Source organism: Mus musculus, chromosome 14 (assembly GCF_000001635.26).
Source record: "Mus musculus strain C57BL/6J chromosome 14, GRCm38.p6 C57BL/6J".
Taxonomy (NCBI): domain Eukaryota; kingdom Metazoa; phylum Chordata; class Mammalia; order Rodentia; family Muridae; genus Mus; species Mus musculus.
Genome location: NC_000080.6, coordinates 123,563,046 through 123,582,715, shown reverse-complemented (window position 1 = coordinate 123,582,715; position 19,670 = coordinate 123,563,046). Strand labels below are relative to the sequence as shown.

General features: G+C 38.0%; 1 protein-coding gene across 7 annotated transcripts in view; it reads left to right on the top strand.

Moving 5' to 3' along the window:
- Nalcn (sodium leak channel, non-selective) overlaps positions 1–19,670 on the top strand; it is a 351,653-nt gene that overhangs the window by 44,615 nt on the left and 287,368 nt on the right. For all 7 annotated transcript variants that reach the window (XM_011245094.3, XM_030247866.1, XM_017316063.2 and 4 more), the window contains exon 7: positions 10,622–10,776. In XM_011245094.3, the coding sequence (XP_011243396.1) occupies positions 10,622–10,776 (155 nt within the window). The remainder of the gene's footprint in view (positions 1–10,621; positions 10,777–19,670) is intronic.

Here is a 19,670-nt window from a genome sequence, read left to right as displayed (position 1 = left end):
CTCAAAGCAGGTGCACATGACCATCTTGAAGTTGGTCTGCCCAGGGGCTGTTTCCTTATGCCTTACATCTCTGACTCTACTGTGCTTTGTTCATGGGCTGCTTTCTACATAATTATGACTCAGCCTCAGCCTCCTGGCTCCTGTCATGCATGATGTCTTTTCTAAATCAGCAAAATATCCGGCAACGTAGTAAGAGGAGAAAAACATGGGTGATGGCAGAAATGCTTAAAATCCCTCATATTTAAGAAGGTAATAAGATGACTAATATATATCTTTAAAATAATGTATTGTACTGTCATTTATATTTTACCATAGCTTTACTTAGTAGGCTATTTAGGAATGAACAAACAAAATGAAAAATTCATACTAAAACAGTGAGTTCAACAGAAAAGAACGGTTTCCTACAGAATGTGCCAAATCTGCTTGTTTATTAAGAAGTGATGTCACTGTTATTTTCTTCTCATATGACTTATCTTGTTTTGCAGTCTTACTAAGTCTAGAAAGGACCATTAAAACATTTCCAAAAATCAAAATCAATAAATAATTTCTCTCTCTCCAAATACGTGCCTTGCTTTCTAGGGTGGGATTGGCTTTCCAAAGCTACCAGCATGAACAAGCCAGTTCAGGGAGGGCTTTTAGATTAATTCTGAAAAGGGAAGATGAGGTAAAGATGAAAAGGAAGCCAGATGATTCTCTGAAATGAACTGGAAAATAAAGTGAGACATGAATACCCTTTCCTTTCTGCCACAGACCACCCCAGTCAGGTATGGGGTCCCTGGGATGAGGGTCCTCGAAGGCTAGGTGGGTTTGTATGTCACCTTTCTACTACTAAGAATATGAAAAATATGACATGATATATCAGAGTCCATCTTCACAATTGTTGTGGATACAAAAGTGTTTGTATATGTGTGTATGTATTCATGTGTGGACATGGACATACACACATGTATAGTTCTTTCATATGGATTTACTATAATTATGTTCTATATTTTTCTTCTTAGAACCCACAAGGTGAGTATAAAAGAAACCTCACTGATACAGTAAATAACAACACATACTTTAGTTACATAGTATTCTTTTTTTTTTTTTTTTGATTGTGAATTCATTGTATCAGATATTTCCTTTGTATCTGTAACAACTTCTCAGGAATTTTCATGAAATTTGATTTGGCCTCTGTGGGTAACTTAAAAAACAAATCAAATTTGAGCAACTAAGAAGTCAACATCAGGACTGAGAGATGGCTCAGATGTCAAGCGCTCTGGCTGCTCTTCCAGAGGAACCAAGTTCAATTCCTAGCACCCATGTGGCAGCTTACAACCATCTGCAACACCAGCTACAGGAAATCTGATACCATCTTCTGGGCTTGAAAGGCACCAGACACACACTTAGTGCACACACATACACGCAGTCCAAACAACCATGCACATAAAATAATAAAACATAATCAAAGCCGTTAACATATCCTTTGTATCTTTGGTCTTAACTTAGCCAAAGTGTTGAAAATGCAAACAAAATTGTTGTCTATAAATGTGTATCATAGATGTATCCTTTCAAAACCTAGTAAGTAAACTTTGTGGCAGTCTCACATGTAAAACAGTGGGTTCTGACCTGGGACTTTTTTTTCACAAATTAGGAGAAGTTGCAATCAGTTATCAGTGCGCCAGTCACACTGTACCACTTTGAAGAAAGTATGTTCCTTTCTCTCTCACCATACATCTCCGAGTATGATGTTGGACAATGGTTTGGAATGAAAGCAGTTTCTATATTTAAACAATTTCAAGAAACCACTACAGCTGAGTTGAGAAAGAACTACAGCTGTCAGTGAATGGATGATAAATTTCTCCTTCTTTACTTCCCCTCAGCCTAATTCCTGTCTTTTTCTCTTTTATGTACATAGTGGCTTTCTAGCCCCACATCTTAGAATATACATCTACTGCCAGGATTGTTGCTTATTGATATATTCATGGAACTCACATCCAGGTTTTCCTATTACCTACCTACCATCCCCTACGTCATTCTCATATGTGGTGTTTCTAACCTGTGCTTCAGCACCTCCTTGAAACCACCAAGGCTATGAAAACAGATGCATGCAGTCCAGTAGCCCCTCTTTTTATGTCCTATAACTCACATTTAGCAGAAAAGTTCTTAAATGAAGAATAGCTTCCCAGATACCTAATCCCTCACAATCTTTGTGGTACAGGAGTAGACCATCAATAAATGATCATTATTGAAATAGAAATAACTGAACTGAAATAGAGTGGTCCCACTAAGAATCAAAAATGAACACTTTCTGAAAAGGGCTGAATAAGGCAAAGCACATATGTTCACAGGTGGCAGTGATAGTAGAAGGCCAATACAAAGCATTTTTTAATAAGGAATGATGGTAGTTTGACATCGTGGAGAAAGATAACATTGAAAGTCAAAAAGAGAAAAGTTTGAACAGATTGCTAAGTGGGTAATTAATGGCACTTGCCTGCTTGACACCAAGCTTGATGTATGAATTCCAGCTATAGGCTCCACATGGTGACAGGAGTGAATGGCCTACTTTTCACTTTCTTATGCACACTGTGAGAAGTACATATTCCTCCCATCAAAGTTCATAAATCAGTAAATAATGTAAAAATGTAAAACCTTCAAATCTGTGCTTGGTGTTGGGGAATCTTGCATATTTGAGGTTAAGTCACACTTGTGACACCTGTAGAGGTTAATTTTTATAGTTGAATCTATGCAACCTATGATCATCTCAGAAGAGAGAACTTCAATAAGGAATTATCTAAATGAGGTTGGCCTGTTGGCATGTCAATGGAGGATTATCTCGACCTACTGGGCATCATTCCCTAGGCAGGGCCCTCTGGACTACAAAAGAATGAAAGTAGCTGTGCAAGCAGGCATCAAGGTTGCATTTATTCTCTCTTTGCTCCTTACTGCAATATGATAAGCTGAGCTATTTTGAGTTCTTGCATGAAGTCCCCTTCAAGGATAGAGTGTAAATTAGAGTTTTAATCCAAACAAACTTCTCCAAGTTGCTTTTTGTCAGGGTGTTTTATCAGCAACAGAAATGAAATGACAGCAAGGTACCTGTTTCACTCTGCCTCTGCATAGACTGCTCTTCTTTTATGTGGAAATGGAATAAAGTCATCCCAATTTTTAAATAACTAGAAATCTTCGATCTGACAGATGAGGAAACATAGGCTTAAAGGCTTAGTGTCATTGCTCAAAGTAGTTAAGTCAGCTAGTCACTAAAGTAAAATGCTAATACTTAGTTTCTAACATACAGCTTAATGTTCTGTGACACTAAGATTAATGCTTAAGTAAGAGCGTAGACATAAAGCATAATCATAACATAATGCCCTTCGAAGTTAAAGGCACTTTTAAGAAAGTATAGGAGGGGTAGTTTATCCCAATCTGTAATACTTAGGGAGTAGCTTCACTGAAAAAAAGAACACTCACTATGGGGCCTGAAAGCTAAAGTGTGTTGCAGCACCACAGCTAAACCCCTGATCCATTAGTATAAATTAGGCATAAGGATGCTGTGAGTCTGGGAATTTTAGTGGTGATAAGAAAGAGACAGGGCTCTACACTGTCACCCTCAGTAACCTCAATAGTTCCTTTATCATCCTGGGACCTGGATCAGGCAAACCCAAGATTTGTATTTTGGATGAGAAAATAATTTTAGAACTAGCCAGGATAAAGCAGACTTAGAGATTTTCTTAAAATATACTCTAATATAGACTTTAAGTAGGAGAGTTAGGGGAAAGAGAAGTACCCAAGAAGAAGGATTTGCCCAAGTGGGGATCCTGGCTTTCCGAGGGACAATAGCAGAAATTAAGCCATCAGCTTGCACTGTGTGGGTATGAGCTTTTCAAGTGAGAGGCTCAGTTAATAATCTTTATATTTGCTACATATCGTTTTGGTTTCTCTCTAGTTACATTTTTAAAAGTAACTAAGAGCCGGGCAGTGGTGGCTCATGCCTTTAATCCCAGCACTTGGGAGGCAGAGGCAGGCGGATTTCTGAGTTTGAGGCCAGCCTAGTTTACTGAATGAATTCCAGGATAGCCAGGGCCACACAGAGAAACCCTGTCTCAAAAAAACAAAACAAAACAAAACAAGACAAAACAAAACAAAACAAAACAAAACAAAACAAAACAAAACGTAACTAAGAAATTCTCTCTATTTTGAAAGTGATAAAGTGATATCACAGGTTATCTGTGGAAATACTATGAATGGAATTGTAATTGATCTAATACAACTGGGGCTGCTGGGGCTAAACAGGGTGTTAGTACATGTTCTTTCCTTACAAATGGAATTTCTGGTGAGACTTCTAAAAAATTTCAGGATTATATTTGGGGAGGGAGAGGCTTTAAGCAGTTGTTAATTTTGTTGAAGTTCTTTTCTATTGGTGAGTGGTTTTAACCAGAGACCTGGTGAAAGGGTCCTCTCTGTTCTCATAACTTCATAAAGTCCTTGTCCTCTCTGTTGCCTCAGGAATCCCTAGATATTCTTGATCATGTTCAAGGTTTCAACTCTTAAAAGAGTTGTAATGATAACTGTCTCCTGTGCACCAAGGAAAAGGAAAAGGCTAAGAATAGGATGCAGGGTGGTCAGAGAGGATGCTAGGTACTGATGCCTATCTATGGAGAGATCAAAAGAACTGGCTCAGCCCCTAAGATATTTAGAATGTATTTTTGGAGTTCATAGTGATTAGTTACAGTCTTGAGGCAGAAGTAGTTTTCACGGCTGATTCCAGGTTCTCCAGCTTGTTCAATTGTTCTGACAATGCTTTCATTTGTTAGGAAAGAGGATTCTGGGCACGGAAGTAGAGTTCCCAGAGGAGCCTCTTAAGATTTTTGTGATGCAACTAAGTAGAGAGGCCTAATGTACAGATGGTCATGTAGTTCTGAGACTCTAAGAACATCAAAGATGGGAGAACAATGAAAGACTGACACTGAATTGGGAGAATCGCAAAGAAAGAAAGAAAGAAAGAAAGAAAGAAAGAAAGAAAGAAAGAAAGAAAGAAAGAAAGAAAGAAAGAAAGAAAGGAAGAGAGAGAAAGGAAGGAAAGCCACATAACAAACTCAAATAGTCCAATACTCAAGGCCAATTACAGAAAGATCAGCTAAGAAATTTGAACAAGGTTGCTACAGTCAACAAAGCTACAGTGACCTCTGGGACCTTCTTCCATAGTCACATCGCTTTCTGCCCACCTTTAAGGGCTGCGTTTAGAGCAGGCCACCCACATACTTCAGGATAATCAGCCAAGCTCAGGGTTTTATTTTAATCATATTTACAGCTTTAATTATCTCTAACTGTGCAACAAAATGAAGTCCTTACTTGATAGTTATGGTTTGGCTCCAGGTTGCCCTATAAATATCTAAATTCAATAATGCCAAGTCTTTCACATAAAATGACAGAGTGTATACATAGACTATTGTATCTACAAATTACTTACATGATTTAATGCAGCATTAAATGTACAAATAGCAATATGGCATAAAAAATGAAGTGATTCAAATATAGAACTAAAAATATCAGTAATTATCTGTGCTATGAGGGCTCTGCTTAAAATAGGAACTAATAAAATATGCAAGAAAATAAAACCATAAAGGAAAAACTATAATATTTGACCTAATCATAATAGCTAGCTCTTATTGAGTGATAAATTTGTTCCTATTGCTTTTCTGAAATGTATATTATCCAATGTAAACTCAATTGCCCTGTGAAGAAGGTGAATAGGACACCCATTCCTAAAATTAGGCAGTTGAAGTAAAATGCATAAGAGATACAATTATCATCTGGCATCTATAGATGTCAAATGGCTGAAAATGATAATTACTGACAACTAAACCAGTGCCTATTTTATATCCCGAATCAGATCATTGAACCCATATATTTTCACCCTTATTTTGTGAGTTAGGCATCCTAACACTCTCTTCCAGATGAAGAAAATGGAGGCACAGAGAAATTTTATACATGCCAGGTAGCTGATCCAGAGCACACATACAGACCTGCTCAAATCCAGTTTCTTTTGCAAATAGCTGAAAAGTGATGTTTACAGAAACTTTCTATACAGATAGAAAGCACTCTCTAATATCACTGTTAATTTTTAAATCTGAAATTAGAAAGGTTTTTTTGTAAGCTAGTCAATTTTTCTTTTCTTTTTGTATGTGAGTACACTGTTGCTATCTTCAGACACACCAGAAGAGGGCATCGGATCTCATTACAGATGGATGTGAGCCACCATGTGGTTGATGGGAATTAAACTCAGGACCTCTGGAAGAGCAGTCAGTGCTCTTAGCCACTGAGCCATCTCTCTGTAGACCAGCCCCAGTAGGCCTCCCTCAATCCGCAGAAGAAATCAGGGGGTTCCGGACAGGTGGACAGGGAGTTGGTGACGAAAAGGGGGTGACAAACAGACAGGAGCACAAGGGAGTGTGGTATCTGAATGTAATTTGTCTCAAAGTGAGCACCAGTCTTATAAGTGACTTTTACACCAAACAGAGGAATGCATACAAAAAAGCTAACAGGCACCAACTGGGACAAGACAAAAAAAAAAAAAAAAAAAAATCAATGTTAACAACTGGGATCAAAAGCAGGCCTACCTAAGGTCAGATTAATCTTAGAAGTCAGGGGCAAGGGCTTCATGCCCTTGCCATAGTTCCAATTCTAGTCTATTGTATTATCTACCTTCCCCCAGGCCATTGTAAATTCCTGTGTATGGGTGTAACTCAGCTATCTACAGTTCTAAGTATCTACTCTAGTTCCTCCCTAGACCACAACCATCCTTCTTTCTAGATAATTGTAAATTTGGGGGGCAGGGTATAGGGGAATTTTGGGATAGCATTGGAAATGTAAATGAAGAAAATACCTAATAAAATAATAATAATAATAAAAAATTCCTGTGTAGGACAGTGACTCAGTTATCCATGCCCAGGGTTGGCTCAAGGACTGCCTAGGACTGGTGAAGAATCTAACTTAGCTATATGTCAAAATCAATCCTTAGAGGCACTTATGATAAAGCAATATTGAGGGAAAGCACACAGACCTGTTTACTGACTAAAGCAAGGACAGATTTGGAGCATTCGTTATTACAGGATGCCATAATTCCAGGAGATTAAGTTTCCCTGAACTTTTTGCCTCGGGTCTGCGTCCAGGCTTTTGGCCTTGTCACGAGGGTCACTACTGGAGTGGATGAAGCACTAGTCCATTTTTCATCTTTGACATTCACCCTGACTTTTCTGAATGCCAACAATGACAAACTAGGTCATATGCACAGTGTCTTCCAACTGCTCAACTCTATAAACAAGATGTTTCCAATATCATGTAGACATTTTTTGTGACATTTAGGTCATATTTTACTGTAATTAATGTAATCATTTTAAAGACACAATTAAGTACCTATACTATGAACTGCTAGAACCCCTAGTTTACTCTACATACTTTTCACATATGCCTTTCCATCAGTACTGTTTTCCTGTCTCTCAGATGAGGAAACAGAGTTTAGAGATCCTTAGAACATTTTTGATCATATGACTGGCAAATGGAGAGCTTGGAAAAAGCCTTAAAACCTCACTCTGAAATCCTGAGGCCCATTCCCCAGTCTGCACTGATTTTGTAGGTGTCAAAACTAAAATAGCATCAGATTAGACTTAGAGAAGGATGAATCATTTGTCTACAAATGAGAATGTGATGTAAAAGAAATAAGCAGTGTGTCTGCCTAAAACTGTATTTTTCTGACTCAATCAAGTAGCAATTTTCACAGTTAGAGCCTTTCTTTTATTTTTTAAATGGGAACAAAGGATATTTTAAAATTGTGATGAGAGCCTGAGTGGTTGTTTAACCATTTACTCTCTGAGACGTATAGACAAAAATAGCAGGTTTGCAGGTAAGAGCAAAGCCTACACAGATAAACATGTGGTATCTGAATTCTATGGAAGGACGGTAAAGCTTCTACTACATCTGAGTATTGGGCCAGGCATGAGGAGTCTGTGTGTGTATGTGTGTGTGTGTGCAAGTTAATGTACATGTGTGTATCAAGTTCAGAGATTACACTAATGTGTTAGGTTCTAGAGAAACGTGTTTTGTAAGAGGAACAAAGCAATAATTGGCTAAAGCATTTATGGAAGGAGTTACAGAGACAAAGTTTGGAGCTGAGATGAGAGGATGGACCATCTAGAGACTGCCATATTTAGGGATTCATCCCATAATCAGCTTCCAAATGCTGACACCATTGCATACACTAGCAAGATTTTGCTGAAAGGACCCAGATATGGCTGTCTCTTGTGAGACTATGCCGGGGCCTGGCAAACACAGAAGTGGATGCTCACAGTTAGCTATTGGATGGATCACAGGACCCCTAATGGAGGAGCTAGAGAAAGTACCCAAGGAGCTGAAGGGATCTGCAATCCTATAGGTGGAACAACAATATGAACTAACCAATATCCCCCGGAGCTCGTGTCTCTAGCTGCATATGAATCAGAAGATGGCCTAGTCGGCCATCAGTGGAAAGAGAGGCCCATTGGTCATGCAAACTTTATATGCCTCAGTACAGGGGAACGCCAGGGCCAAGAAGTGGGAGTGGGTGGGTGGGGGAGCAGGTAGGGCACTTTTGGGATAGCATTGGAAATGTAAATGAAATAAATACCCAATTTAAAAAAAAAGAGGTCTTTGGAAGATAGGTCAATCAATAAAGTGATGATAGATGATTGATGATAGTTGGATATAGATAGATGATAGATAGATAATTGATAGATAGTAGATAGATTGATGGATAGATAGTAGACAGATAGATGATGGATAAACTAAATTTGGATTCACAGCATCCATGTACGTAGCTAGGCATTGAAAAGAATACCTTAAACCCAGGTTTTGGAAAACAAAGACATGAGGATCCCTGGAGCTTGATGAACAGCAAATACAAATCAATAAACTCTTGAGTAAGTTAGAAAACTTGTCACAAAAATGATATAGACAATGATTAAAGATGATATCTGGCATTCGTTGATAATCTCCATCCATCCGTACACTTATGTGCATGCACATTTATACAGACATGCACATGTACATAGGAACATAAACAAAAATGATGATAAATGGATTAGATAGATAACTAGATGATAGAGAATTTAGTAAGGAAAAAAATGTTATCTAAAAAGAAATGCCTACCTTAGTTTTGTCAATGCTTAAGGTACTCAGAAAATTTTTTTTAAAAAAATGAAAGAGTGGATGATATGTACAATAAAATTCTGGTTTGGAAGACTTCTAGAGTTTCTTAGCTTCTACTATGTCCTCTGCACAGTCAATGGAAGTGACCTCACATGGCACATTGGCTTATTTTTAAGAGCTCAATATGAAAACTTCATTCTCATTCTGGTGAAACTTCAGAACCTATCAAGAAATCCATCACATAGGCAAATGCATTAATTTTCAGCCTGTGCTGGCTAGTCTTGTGTCAACTTGATCCAGAAACTAGAGCTATCTGAAAGGAGGGGAATTTCATTGGGAAAATGCCTCCTTAAGATCCAGCTCTGAGGCATTTTCTTATTATAGACTGGGGCTGGCCCAGTTCACTGTGGGTGATTTCATCACTGGGGTGGGGTCTTCCCTATAAGAAAGCAGACAGAGAATGCCAGGGAAAGCAAGCCAGTCATCAGCTCCTTCATCAGCTCCTGCCTCCAAGATCCTGCTTTGTTCCTGTCCTGACTTCCTTCAATAATGAACACCAATATAGAAGTGTAAGCTCTCTCCAACTTTTGCTTTAGTAATGATGTTTTGTCACAGCAGTAGAAACCCTATGACACCACCTGTCCAGAAGAAGGAGGAGGAGGAGGAGGAGGGGGAGAGGGAAGGGGAGGTGGAAGAGGAGGAAGAGGAGGAAGAAGAGGAAGAGGAGGAGGAGGAGGAGGAGGAGAAGGAGGAAGAGAAGAAGAAGAAGAAGAAGAAGAAGAAGAAGAAGAAGAAGAAGAAGAACAACAACAACAACAAGAACAAGAAGAACAAAAACAAGAAGAACAAGAAGAACAAGAAAAGAAGAGCAAGAACAAGAAGAACAAGGACAAGGACAAGGACAAGAAGAGCAAGTAAAACAACAAGAAGAAACATGTGTCACTATCCACCTAAAAGACTTTTGGTTTCTTAGAGCCATCAGTAAATTACCTGGTAATTTTTCTCTTGTCAAAATAATAGGCTTAGTTCCTTCAACTTCTCCTTATTTGTCTGGTTCTCTTTCTAAACTTCACATGAACCAACATAGCAGAGGGCCTAGTATCATTTACAAGATTCCCCATTTGAAATATATATATATATATATGAAAATATTTCTTTCATCACTTAATGTTGACTGAAAGGAGATGGGTAGTAAAATGTGCCTAGTACAGAAAATTTCAGTTAAAAAAATCCCACCAAAACCCAGAAATAATATGATAGTATTATTTTAAGGTGCTCTATGGGAATAAATCAACTATAATTTAACAATTTATAATCCTTGTAGTGCCACTCACAAATTACCAATCTCAATTTGTATCCATATACAGCAGTTCTTGGCAATGATTTCTTAATAACTTATTTTTATTGATGCTTACGACTCTCAAATTTTCTGATACTTTTATGTACTGTCTGTCCACAGAAATGTAACCTGGAATAGCTTAGCTATTCCAGATACGCACTGCTCCCCAGAGCTAGAAGAAGGCTATCAATGCCCGCCAGGATTTAAATGCATGGACCTGGAAGACCTGGGACTTAGCAGGCAAGAGCTGGGCTACAGTGGCTTTAATGAGATAGGTCTGTCTTACTGGTAATATATATTTTCAGTTTCTGTTTATAATGTTTATTAAATGAAAAATATAAGTGTGTAACTAATATTTCATTTTATGAATACTAGTAGTATAAAAACCATAAATGAAAAATTAAATTATATGCATATATATACATATATATATATATATATTACCCTACAAGCTATGATATACAGACTCTGTGCTCTGTGTCAATCATATATCTATATAGAGTTAATGGTCTCTCATTTTAGGCTATTATTTTTGTTTGTAGCATTTAAAGTATTTTCTTGTTGATTAGGAGTCAGAGTTGCTAATTCTATGACAAATAAGATTTGACTTTCTTATACTTGTAGCTAACAAGTAGCTAAGGTAAGTCTCAAATGTGCAGCATTACATATTTGCAACAACAGAGAGCTGAAAATTAACTGGAACAGCAAAATAGCTAATTAAATACTTATGGATATGCCCTGTCTGTGTAACCCATAGATGGGAAATGTTAATCCATGTACATAAGATGCTAATGTATATATTTCTCTTTGTTTTCTCTGTTAAGTGTTGAAATATGCCATGGTTTACCTAACATTACTCTGTTTGTTATAACTCCATCCTAGCTACACATATTTAATTATTAAAGCAATATTAGGTTCTACACAAGTATTTTGGGCTTTGAGAATTCTTACTGAAATAAGAATTCTTATTGAAATGGCAACTGTGTTATTTTGAAAGCCAAATTTATTTCTTGAATTTGATGAGGGAAGCTTAAGTGGAGGATTTTATAGTTAAGGGGGAGTATGCATCAGTCTACAGACACTTCAGAATAGTGAATTAAAATCTATGAACTAGAGTTTCAGGAAAGATCTGTGAAAGCCTTACATTGTTAAGAAATTTAACTAAGTGACACAGTTATAACCCTCTGACAGAGTTTAATACAGAAGTAGACTGAAAAGGACAACATGGTACTTCTTTTTAAGTCAATTTTGCAAATCACATCTATGAATTTTATTCTTATATTTTAATATGCCCTCAACTTGACTTCTGACATTGTGGCTAGATGGCATCCATTCACTCATTTTATTTGATGAAATGATAGTTTGTTATTTCACAAAAATCTAGAAGTCAGCTGATATTGTCAATGTGTTCTAACTTAATCCATCCTCAAAAACCAATCTTAAGACTCTGTCCTTGTGATTCACAAGCACAGGCCTCTTAGGGAAAATTGACTCCCAAAAGTGAGCAATAATCTACAGATATTGTGAAAGATGAGATGTACAGATTTGGATAGGCAGCATGAGACATAGTCTAATGATCACACTGGGCAGACTAGAATGCAGGATTCTAGCTCATGCCTTCAATAGACGTGCTCATATCTTTTGTAAAGAGTGTACTACATTCAAGGTCTCACCCACCTTTGAACCATCTCTATGTCACATTGCTCAAATGAGTCATACCCTATTTTAAATGCTTCCATTATTTCCAAATTCAAAGTGCAGTTGTGTTCAAGTTAGTTCATCTTTCTGAACTATTACATACAAATAACTTAATGAATAAAAATCACAATCTCTCTTTGTGAAAGAATGCCCCCGTATAAAAAGTTCTGGGTGAGGGAACTGGGGGAAGCTTGAGAAGATCAGTTTTAGGAGGTTGTTTCCCTGAGGCAGTAGACTCCCATTAAACCAGACTTTTTGTTCTTGTTTTCTGCACCCATCTGTAAGATTTAAGCTCTTTGAAAACAGAAAGTGCATCTTTTCATTTTCCTGTCTCCAGGGCCTTTGCAATGTCTAGCTCATAGTGAGTCCTTTGTAAATATTGAATAATGGTATAGAAAAAAAAGTTTATGAAACGAGACAATAGAAAATTGGGTTATTGTCTGGTTGTTCTTTTCCTTGAATGTGTCTGATTTGTTGGTAGTAGCCCTCATGACTTCTATTTTTATCAACACTTAATTGGATCTGATTGTTTCTTTTGCTAAAGGATGATTGAAATCACTGTCATTGTTGGACTATTGATCAGATGATAAAATGTTGACTTAGTATGATAATCAAAAACTTTTAGGCCTGGGAGATGGCTCAGAGAGTAAGAGTGCTTTCTCTGAATGCAAGTGACATGAGTTCAAATCTGCAAGACTCACAAATATCAGGGCATAGCTATTTTCTATAATCCCAGAAATTAGAGGTATGAGACAAACATCTCAAGAGCGCCTGGCCAGCTATCCTAGCTGAAAATTGCAAGCTTCATGTTTAGTGAGAAACTTCCTCAAACAATATAGTGGACAGTGATAAAGGAAGACACCCAAAGTTTAACTCTGGCCTTCACACACAGACATCCACGCATGTATATACATCAAACACAAAAACAATCAATACATTAATTAAAAATTAAATATTCAAACTAGTTTAGGCTGAAGTGGAAAACTTCTTTCTGAAAAACTGCTGTATTTTAGGATATTGATGTTAATTTCCTTTTGAAAAAAATAGTGCTTCTTGCAAAATCAGGTGTGGAGATTTTAGACATATATGACAATCTCTATATGTATTCACCTAGATTTAAGATGTTGTTAAGTGTTTAGACACTCTTAGAATTTGGCCAACACACATATGTAAGTAATCATGATTAATTAAAAAATGTTTCCTATTTTTCTAATCAAATTATCATACAAGATAGATTTTCATTCATTTGTACATTTCTCTCATTAAAAAGCTTTGTTATTATGTTATTATTGATGATGTTGAGAAACTCAAATTTGGAAATACATGAGTAATGCAAAAGCATTAAGTAGAAAATTACAAAAAAGCTAAAATAACCCCATATTCCTAAAATCATCCAAACTTCAAAGAGACTGAGAAACCAAATTCCATTTTCAATCTGAGTCTGGTGGTGCTAGCCTGCAGTCACAGATATCCAGAAGTCTGGGGCAGGAGAATTGCAAGTTCAAATTCAGCTGAAGTTACAGAGCAAATATAAAAACAAACTAAGCAGCTTAGACCAGTTTCAAAACAAAAATAAGAACAGAGTGATATAAAATTAAGTGGTAGAGAATTTGCTGAACATTGCTGGGATTCTTGTTTAATTCCTTGAGACTATCAAAAATAGAACAAAAACCAAAACAGTTTCTATCCACAAGGTCTTTGAAATACCTCTAGCTGTATGCCACAACCCAGAAGATGAGATATCTAATAGAAATTTTCCTGAAAGTGTCCTGGCTTCTCTGAAGCTAAGACAGACACAGCAGGATAGCTGTCTTATAAAACAGTGGATATGGAGCCTGGGGAGATGGTTCAGCAGTTATGAGCACTTGATGTTCTTGAAGGGGATCCAGAAGAATTAGTGTTGAGTGGCTCATAACCAAGCCACCTGTACTCTGGTTCCAGGAGATCCAACCACTTCTGGTCATTGTGAGCACCTACACTCAAATGGCATGCATATGGACATCTCTCTCTCTCTCTCTCTCTCTCTCTCTCTCTCTCTCTCTCTCTCTCTCTCTCACACACACACACACACACACACACACACACAAACCACATGCATGCGCAAGCATGTGCTCACACACATTAAAAATAGAAATAAATGTTCAAATAATGTATGTTGTGGTCCTCAGGATAAGAATGGTTCCCTATTTGTGTAAAGGAATCAGTATGTAGATGTGTAGAATCTGCTGGGATTTATATGGTATCAGGACAGAGAGCCTCTCAATCTTGCAATAGTTGGTAAAAGCACTCATTGATGAGATGTAACCAGCTTCCTCAACCTGCACTGTAACCTAGACCTATGATCTAAAACAAAAACAAAAACAGAAAACAAAAATCCTTTCTCCCTCAAGTTACTTTTGTCTGGGTGTTTTATTACAACAGAATAACAAACTAATCTATAGACACTTATCTGTACTTATTTACCAAGATTAGTTGCATCCTTTTTTTTTTAACTGCAAAGACTTTTAAAAATAAATTATGTCTTAAATAATTTGCAGTACACTTTATATACATAGTATGATTATCTTTTTTATTTATCATAGAAATTAAATTTTAACAGACATTAAATTTCATTAGGAATTAAATTATATTTAAAGCCCTTTTTATACAGGGATGAGTGGAAAACATTGTGGCAGAATATGTATTATATAACATTCCAGAAGGCATTCAGCCAACTCACAGTGACTTGTAATGAGCTTCATCTATCAATTTAAGGATTTATAAAATATAAATATTATAAAGTATGATTAGGTAGATAAAAAGAAAATGGAGGATCCACAACGAAGATGTCTACATTCTTGAAAAGTAAAATTTAATATATCATTTGTATAATATATTTCATATGTCATACAAGTATATGTCTACTGGCATAAGTCTACATTACAAAGCCATAATTACACACTTTGGAAATAACTTGAAAATCAAAATGATTTTAGCTAGAGCCATGACCTTTAAAATCATCTCTGTGTGAGAAAAGTATTGAGATCAGCTCATAAATGCTTGATTATACTTCTCCAAGAAAAGTAGGAAACTGAAAATTATATCTGAGTTTGTGAGAGCTGTCTGCTTTAGTGGACTTGAAATTGACATGAGCAGGTGGCTTCTTTGCAGCAGAGTCTTCAGCAGCATGGTAGTGCTAAGATAAATGACAGTTCAATATGAATTGTGGTATTGCATGCCAGGGAGGTGACTTTCAGAAATAAGTTGCCTCAATTTTCCATCTGAGACATGGATTTGCAACAGATCTGTCTTGTAGGTTTAGGAGGAAAAGAAACTGGGGAACAACACTTAGAATATGTCTGCTACAGATGATCTGCCAGGAATTTGAGTAGCAGTGGTAAACTACAAATGCAACTATGTGTTGTTTAATGGGTAAATGGCACATTCAGGAGGAAGATGAGACATAGGAGCCTTCAGGTGAACATACATGGCTCTGATGTTACTCCCTTTGGTTTATAGCTATTTACTATCATTTCGTGTCTTGGAGCACAGAAAAGGGTAGAGGCACTGATGCAAATGACCACTGCCCAAACAGATGTGACATGCAATTAGAAAAAAGCAATACCAACTCTGTCATCTTTGGGTAAGAAATCACAGCAAATACCATTTAACAGGCAATTTACTTGTCATGGTCTTTCAGGGAGAAAGTACAACATTTGATACAGCACAGCAGTACAAAGCTACCCCGGGGGTGGCTTTAACTCCCAGTTAATTGCATAGTCAGGTAAAAAAACAAAGCATGTTGAGCTTGGATGATAAAACTCACCCTAAAATATCAACAAGAGAGTAGATAGACAGGGGCATGTTTTGTTAATTATCTTTAGAGCCATAAGCACAGTGAAGAAAAACCGAATTTTAAAATATCCAGAATAAGTTAAATCTGATTAAAACAGCTCATATCAAAAAAAGCCCATAAGCAAGAGAAAACTACAAATTAGAAGATTCTAAGAAGGCATTTAGATAAAATGTGCCTTAAGCCATGTGTACTGTGTATAGTAAACTATTTCTGTATTCTTTAAATATAATAATCAAAGATAAATCACAAAACACTGTGTCATGTCAGTGACTAATTGTCTAACAGATAGAAGGGTTTTTTTTGTAATTACTATAATTATTTACTACAACCACTGTTATCATTCATTGATTGCTTATTACATAACTGACAGCTGGAAAAGGGTCACCCATTCATTGTCTTTTAATTCTCAAAACAAACACATTAGGTATGCTTATTCCTATTCCATGAAAAAGAGAATGAGAAAAGAGTTACAAGAGTCAAGGTTGTTCTTCTGGGTAGTCAGGTGGAAGCACTGCTCTGGGCTGCAAACTAATAAACTATGAACTCAGTTGAGAAGAGTTCTATGCCTGTGGCTTGTTAAGACAACCAGTTTATGACAAAATCTTATCTTAATAATGGACAGGATGTGTCCTCCAATACAGCGATCTCTAGATAACTGCACTTTGTTCTCTTGTCTGAGGTCAACAGATGGGTGGAAACAAGAATGATATCCACTGAAAACCAATGATTCCTGTATGGTGAGGTTGTTGGTGTCTGGGCTCAGCGTGTAATCCTTTATCTCCCGTGTGACAGAAAATTCTTATATACAGTCACCTCTCAGTATCTTTACAGATTGGTTCCAGGGACCCTCAAAATACCAAAATCCTTTGATGCTCAAGTTGTATATCTGTACATACATCCTCGGGGCATTTTATGTCATCTCTACATTACCCCCACTATCTTTTCCAACTTTTTATTAGGTATTTACTTCATTTACATTTCAAATGCTATCCTGAAAGTCCCCTATACCCTCCCCCACCTTGCTTCCCTACCTACCCACTCCCAATTCTTGGCCCTGGTGTTTCCCCTGTACTGGAGCATATAAAGTTTGCAAGACCAAGGGGCCTCTCTTCCCAATGATGGCCAACTAGGCCATCTTCTGCTACATATGAAGCTAGAGACACTAGCTCTGGGGGATCTGGTTAGTTCATATTGTTGTTCCACCGATAGGGTTGCAGAACCCCCCCCCCCCCCCCCAGCTCCCTGGGCACTCTCCCCAGCTCCTCCATTGGAGGTCCTGTGTTCCATCCAATAGCTGACTGTGAGCATCCACCTCCACGTTTGCCAGGCACTAGCATAGTCTCACAAGAGACAGCCATATCAGGGTCCCCTCAGCAAAATCCCACTGGCATATGCAATAGTGTCTGCGTTTGGTGGCTGATTATGGGATGGACCCCGGGTAGGGCAATCTCCGGAGGGTCCATCTCTTCATCTCAGCTCCAAACTTTGTCTCTGTAACTCCCTCCATGGGCGTTCTGTTCCCAGTTCTAAGAAGGGGCAAAGTGTCCACACTTTGCTCTTCCCTCTTCTTGAGTTTCATGCGCTTTGCAAACCATATCTTGGGTATTCTAAGTTTATGGGCTAATATCCACTTATCAGTGAGTGCATATCAAGTGACTTCTTTGTGATTGGGTTAGCTCACTCAGGATGATACCCTCTATATCCATCCATTTGCCCACGAATTTCATAAATTCATTGTTTTTAATAGCTGAGTAGTACTCCATTGTGTAAATGTACCACATTTTCTGTATCCATTCCTCTGCTGAGGGACATCTGGGTTCTTTCCAGCCTCTGCCTATTATAAATAAGGCTGCTATGAACATAGTGGAGCATGTGTCCTTATTACATGTTGGAACATCTTCTAGGTATATGCCCAGGAGAGGTATTGCTGGATCCTCCGGTAGTACCATGTCAAATTTTCTGAGGAACTGCCAGAGTGACTTCCAGAGTGGCCGCACAAGCCTGCAATCCCACCAACAATGGAGGAGCCCTTCTCCATCTCCACCAGCATCCACTGTCACTGGAACCCTTGATCCCAGCCATTCTGATTAGTGGGAGATGGAATCTCAGGCTGTTTTGACCTGCACCTCCCTGATGATTAAGGATGTTGAACATCCTTTCAGGTGCCTCTCAGCCATTCGGTAATCCTCAGTTGAGAATTCTTTGTTTAGCTCTGTGCCCCATTTTTAATGGGGTCTTTTGGTTTTCTGGAGTCTATCTTCTCGAGCTCTCTCTATATAGACATTAGTCCCCTATCTGATTTAGGATTGATAAAGATCCTTTCCCAATCTGTTGGTGGCCTTCCTGTCCCACAGACAGTGTCTTTTGCCTTACAGAAGCTTTGCAATTTTATGAGGTCCCACCTGTCAATTCTTGATCCCACAGCACAAGCCACCACTGCTCTATTGAGGAATTTTTCCACTGTGCCCATACTTTCAAGGCCCTTCCCCACCCTCTCCTCTATAAGTTTCAGTGTCTGTGGTTTTATGTGGAGTTCCTTGATCCACCTAGACTTGACCTTAGTACAAGGAGATAAGAATGGATCAACTCCCACTCTTCTACACAACAATTGCCAGTCTTGCCAGCACCATTTGTTGATATGTTGTCCTCCTTCCAATGAATGGTCTTAGCTCCCCTGTCAAAGATCAAGTGACCATAGGCATGTGGGTTCATCTCTAGGTCTTCAACTCTACTCCACTGGTCTACTTGTCTGTCGCTATACCAGTACCACACAGTTCCCATCACAATTGCTCTGTAGTACAGCTTGAAGTCAGGCATGATGATTCCACCAGAGGTTCTTTTATTATTGAGAAGAGTTTTTGCTATCCTAGGTTTTTTGTTATTCCAGGTGAATTTGCAGATTGCCCTTTCTATCTCAGTGAAGAATTGAGTTGGAATTTTGATGGGGATTACATTGAATCTGTAGATTGCTTTCCCAAAATAGCCATTTTCACTATATTGATCCTGCCAATCCATGAGCATGGGAGATCTTTCCATCTTCTGAGATCTTCTTTAATTTCTTTCTTCAGAGACTTGAAGTTCTTATCATACTGATCTTTCACTTCCTTAGTTAGAGGCATGCCAAGGTATTTTATATTATTTGTGACTATTGAGAAAGGTGTTGTTTCCCTAATTTCTTTCACAGCCTGTTTGTCCTTTGTGTAGAGAAAAGCCACTGATTTGTTTGAGTTATTTATTTATTTATTTATTTATTTATTTATTTATTTTGGTTTTTCGAGACAGGGTTTCTCTGTATAGCCCTGGCTGTCCTGGAACTCACTTTGTAGACCAGGCTGGCCTCGAACTCCGAAATCCACCTGCCTCTGCCTCTGCCTCTGCCTCTGCCTCTGCCTCTGCCTCTGCCTCTGCCTCTGCCTCTGCCTCTGCCTCTGCCTCTGCCTCTGCCTCTGCCTCTGCCTCTGCCTCTGCCTCTGCCTCTGCCTCCCAAGTGCTGGCTGTTCATCAGGTTTAGGAGTTCTCTGGTGGAATTTTTAGGGTCACTTATATATACTATCATATCATCTGCAAATAGTGATATTTTGACTTCTTCCTTTCCAATTTGTATCCCCTTGACCTCCTTTTGTTGTTGAATTGCTC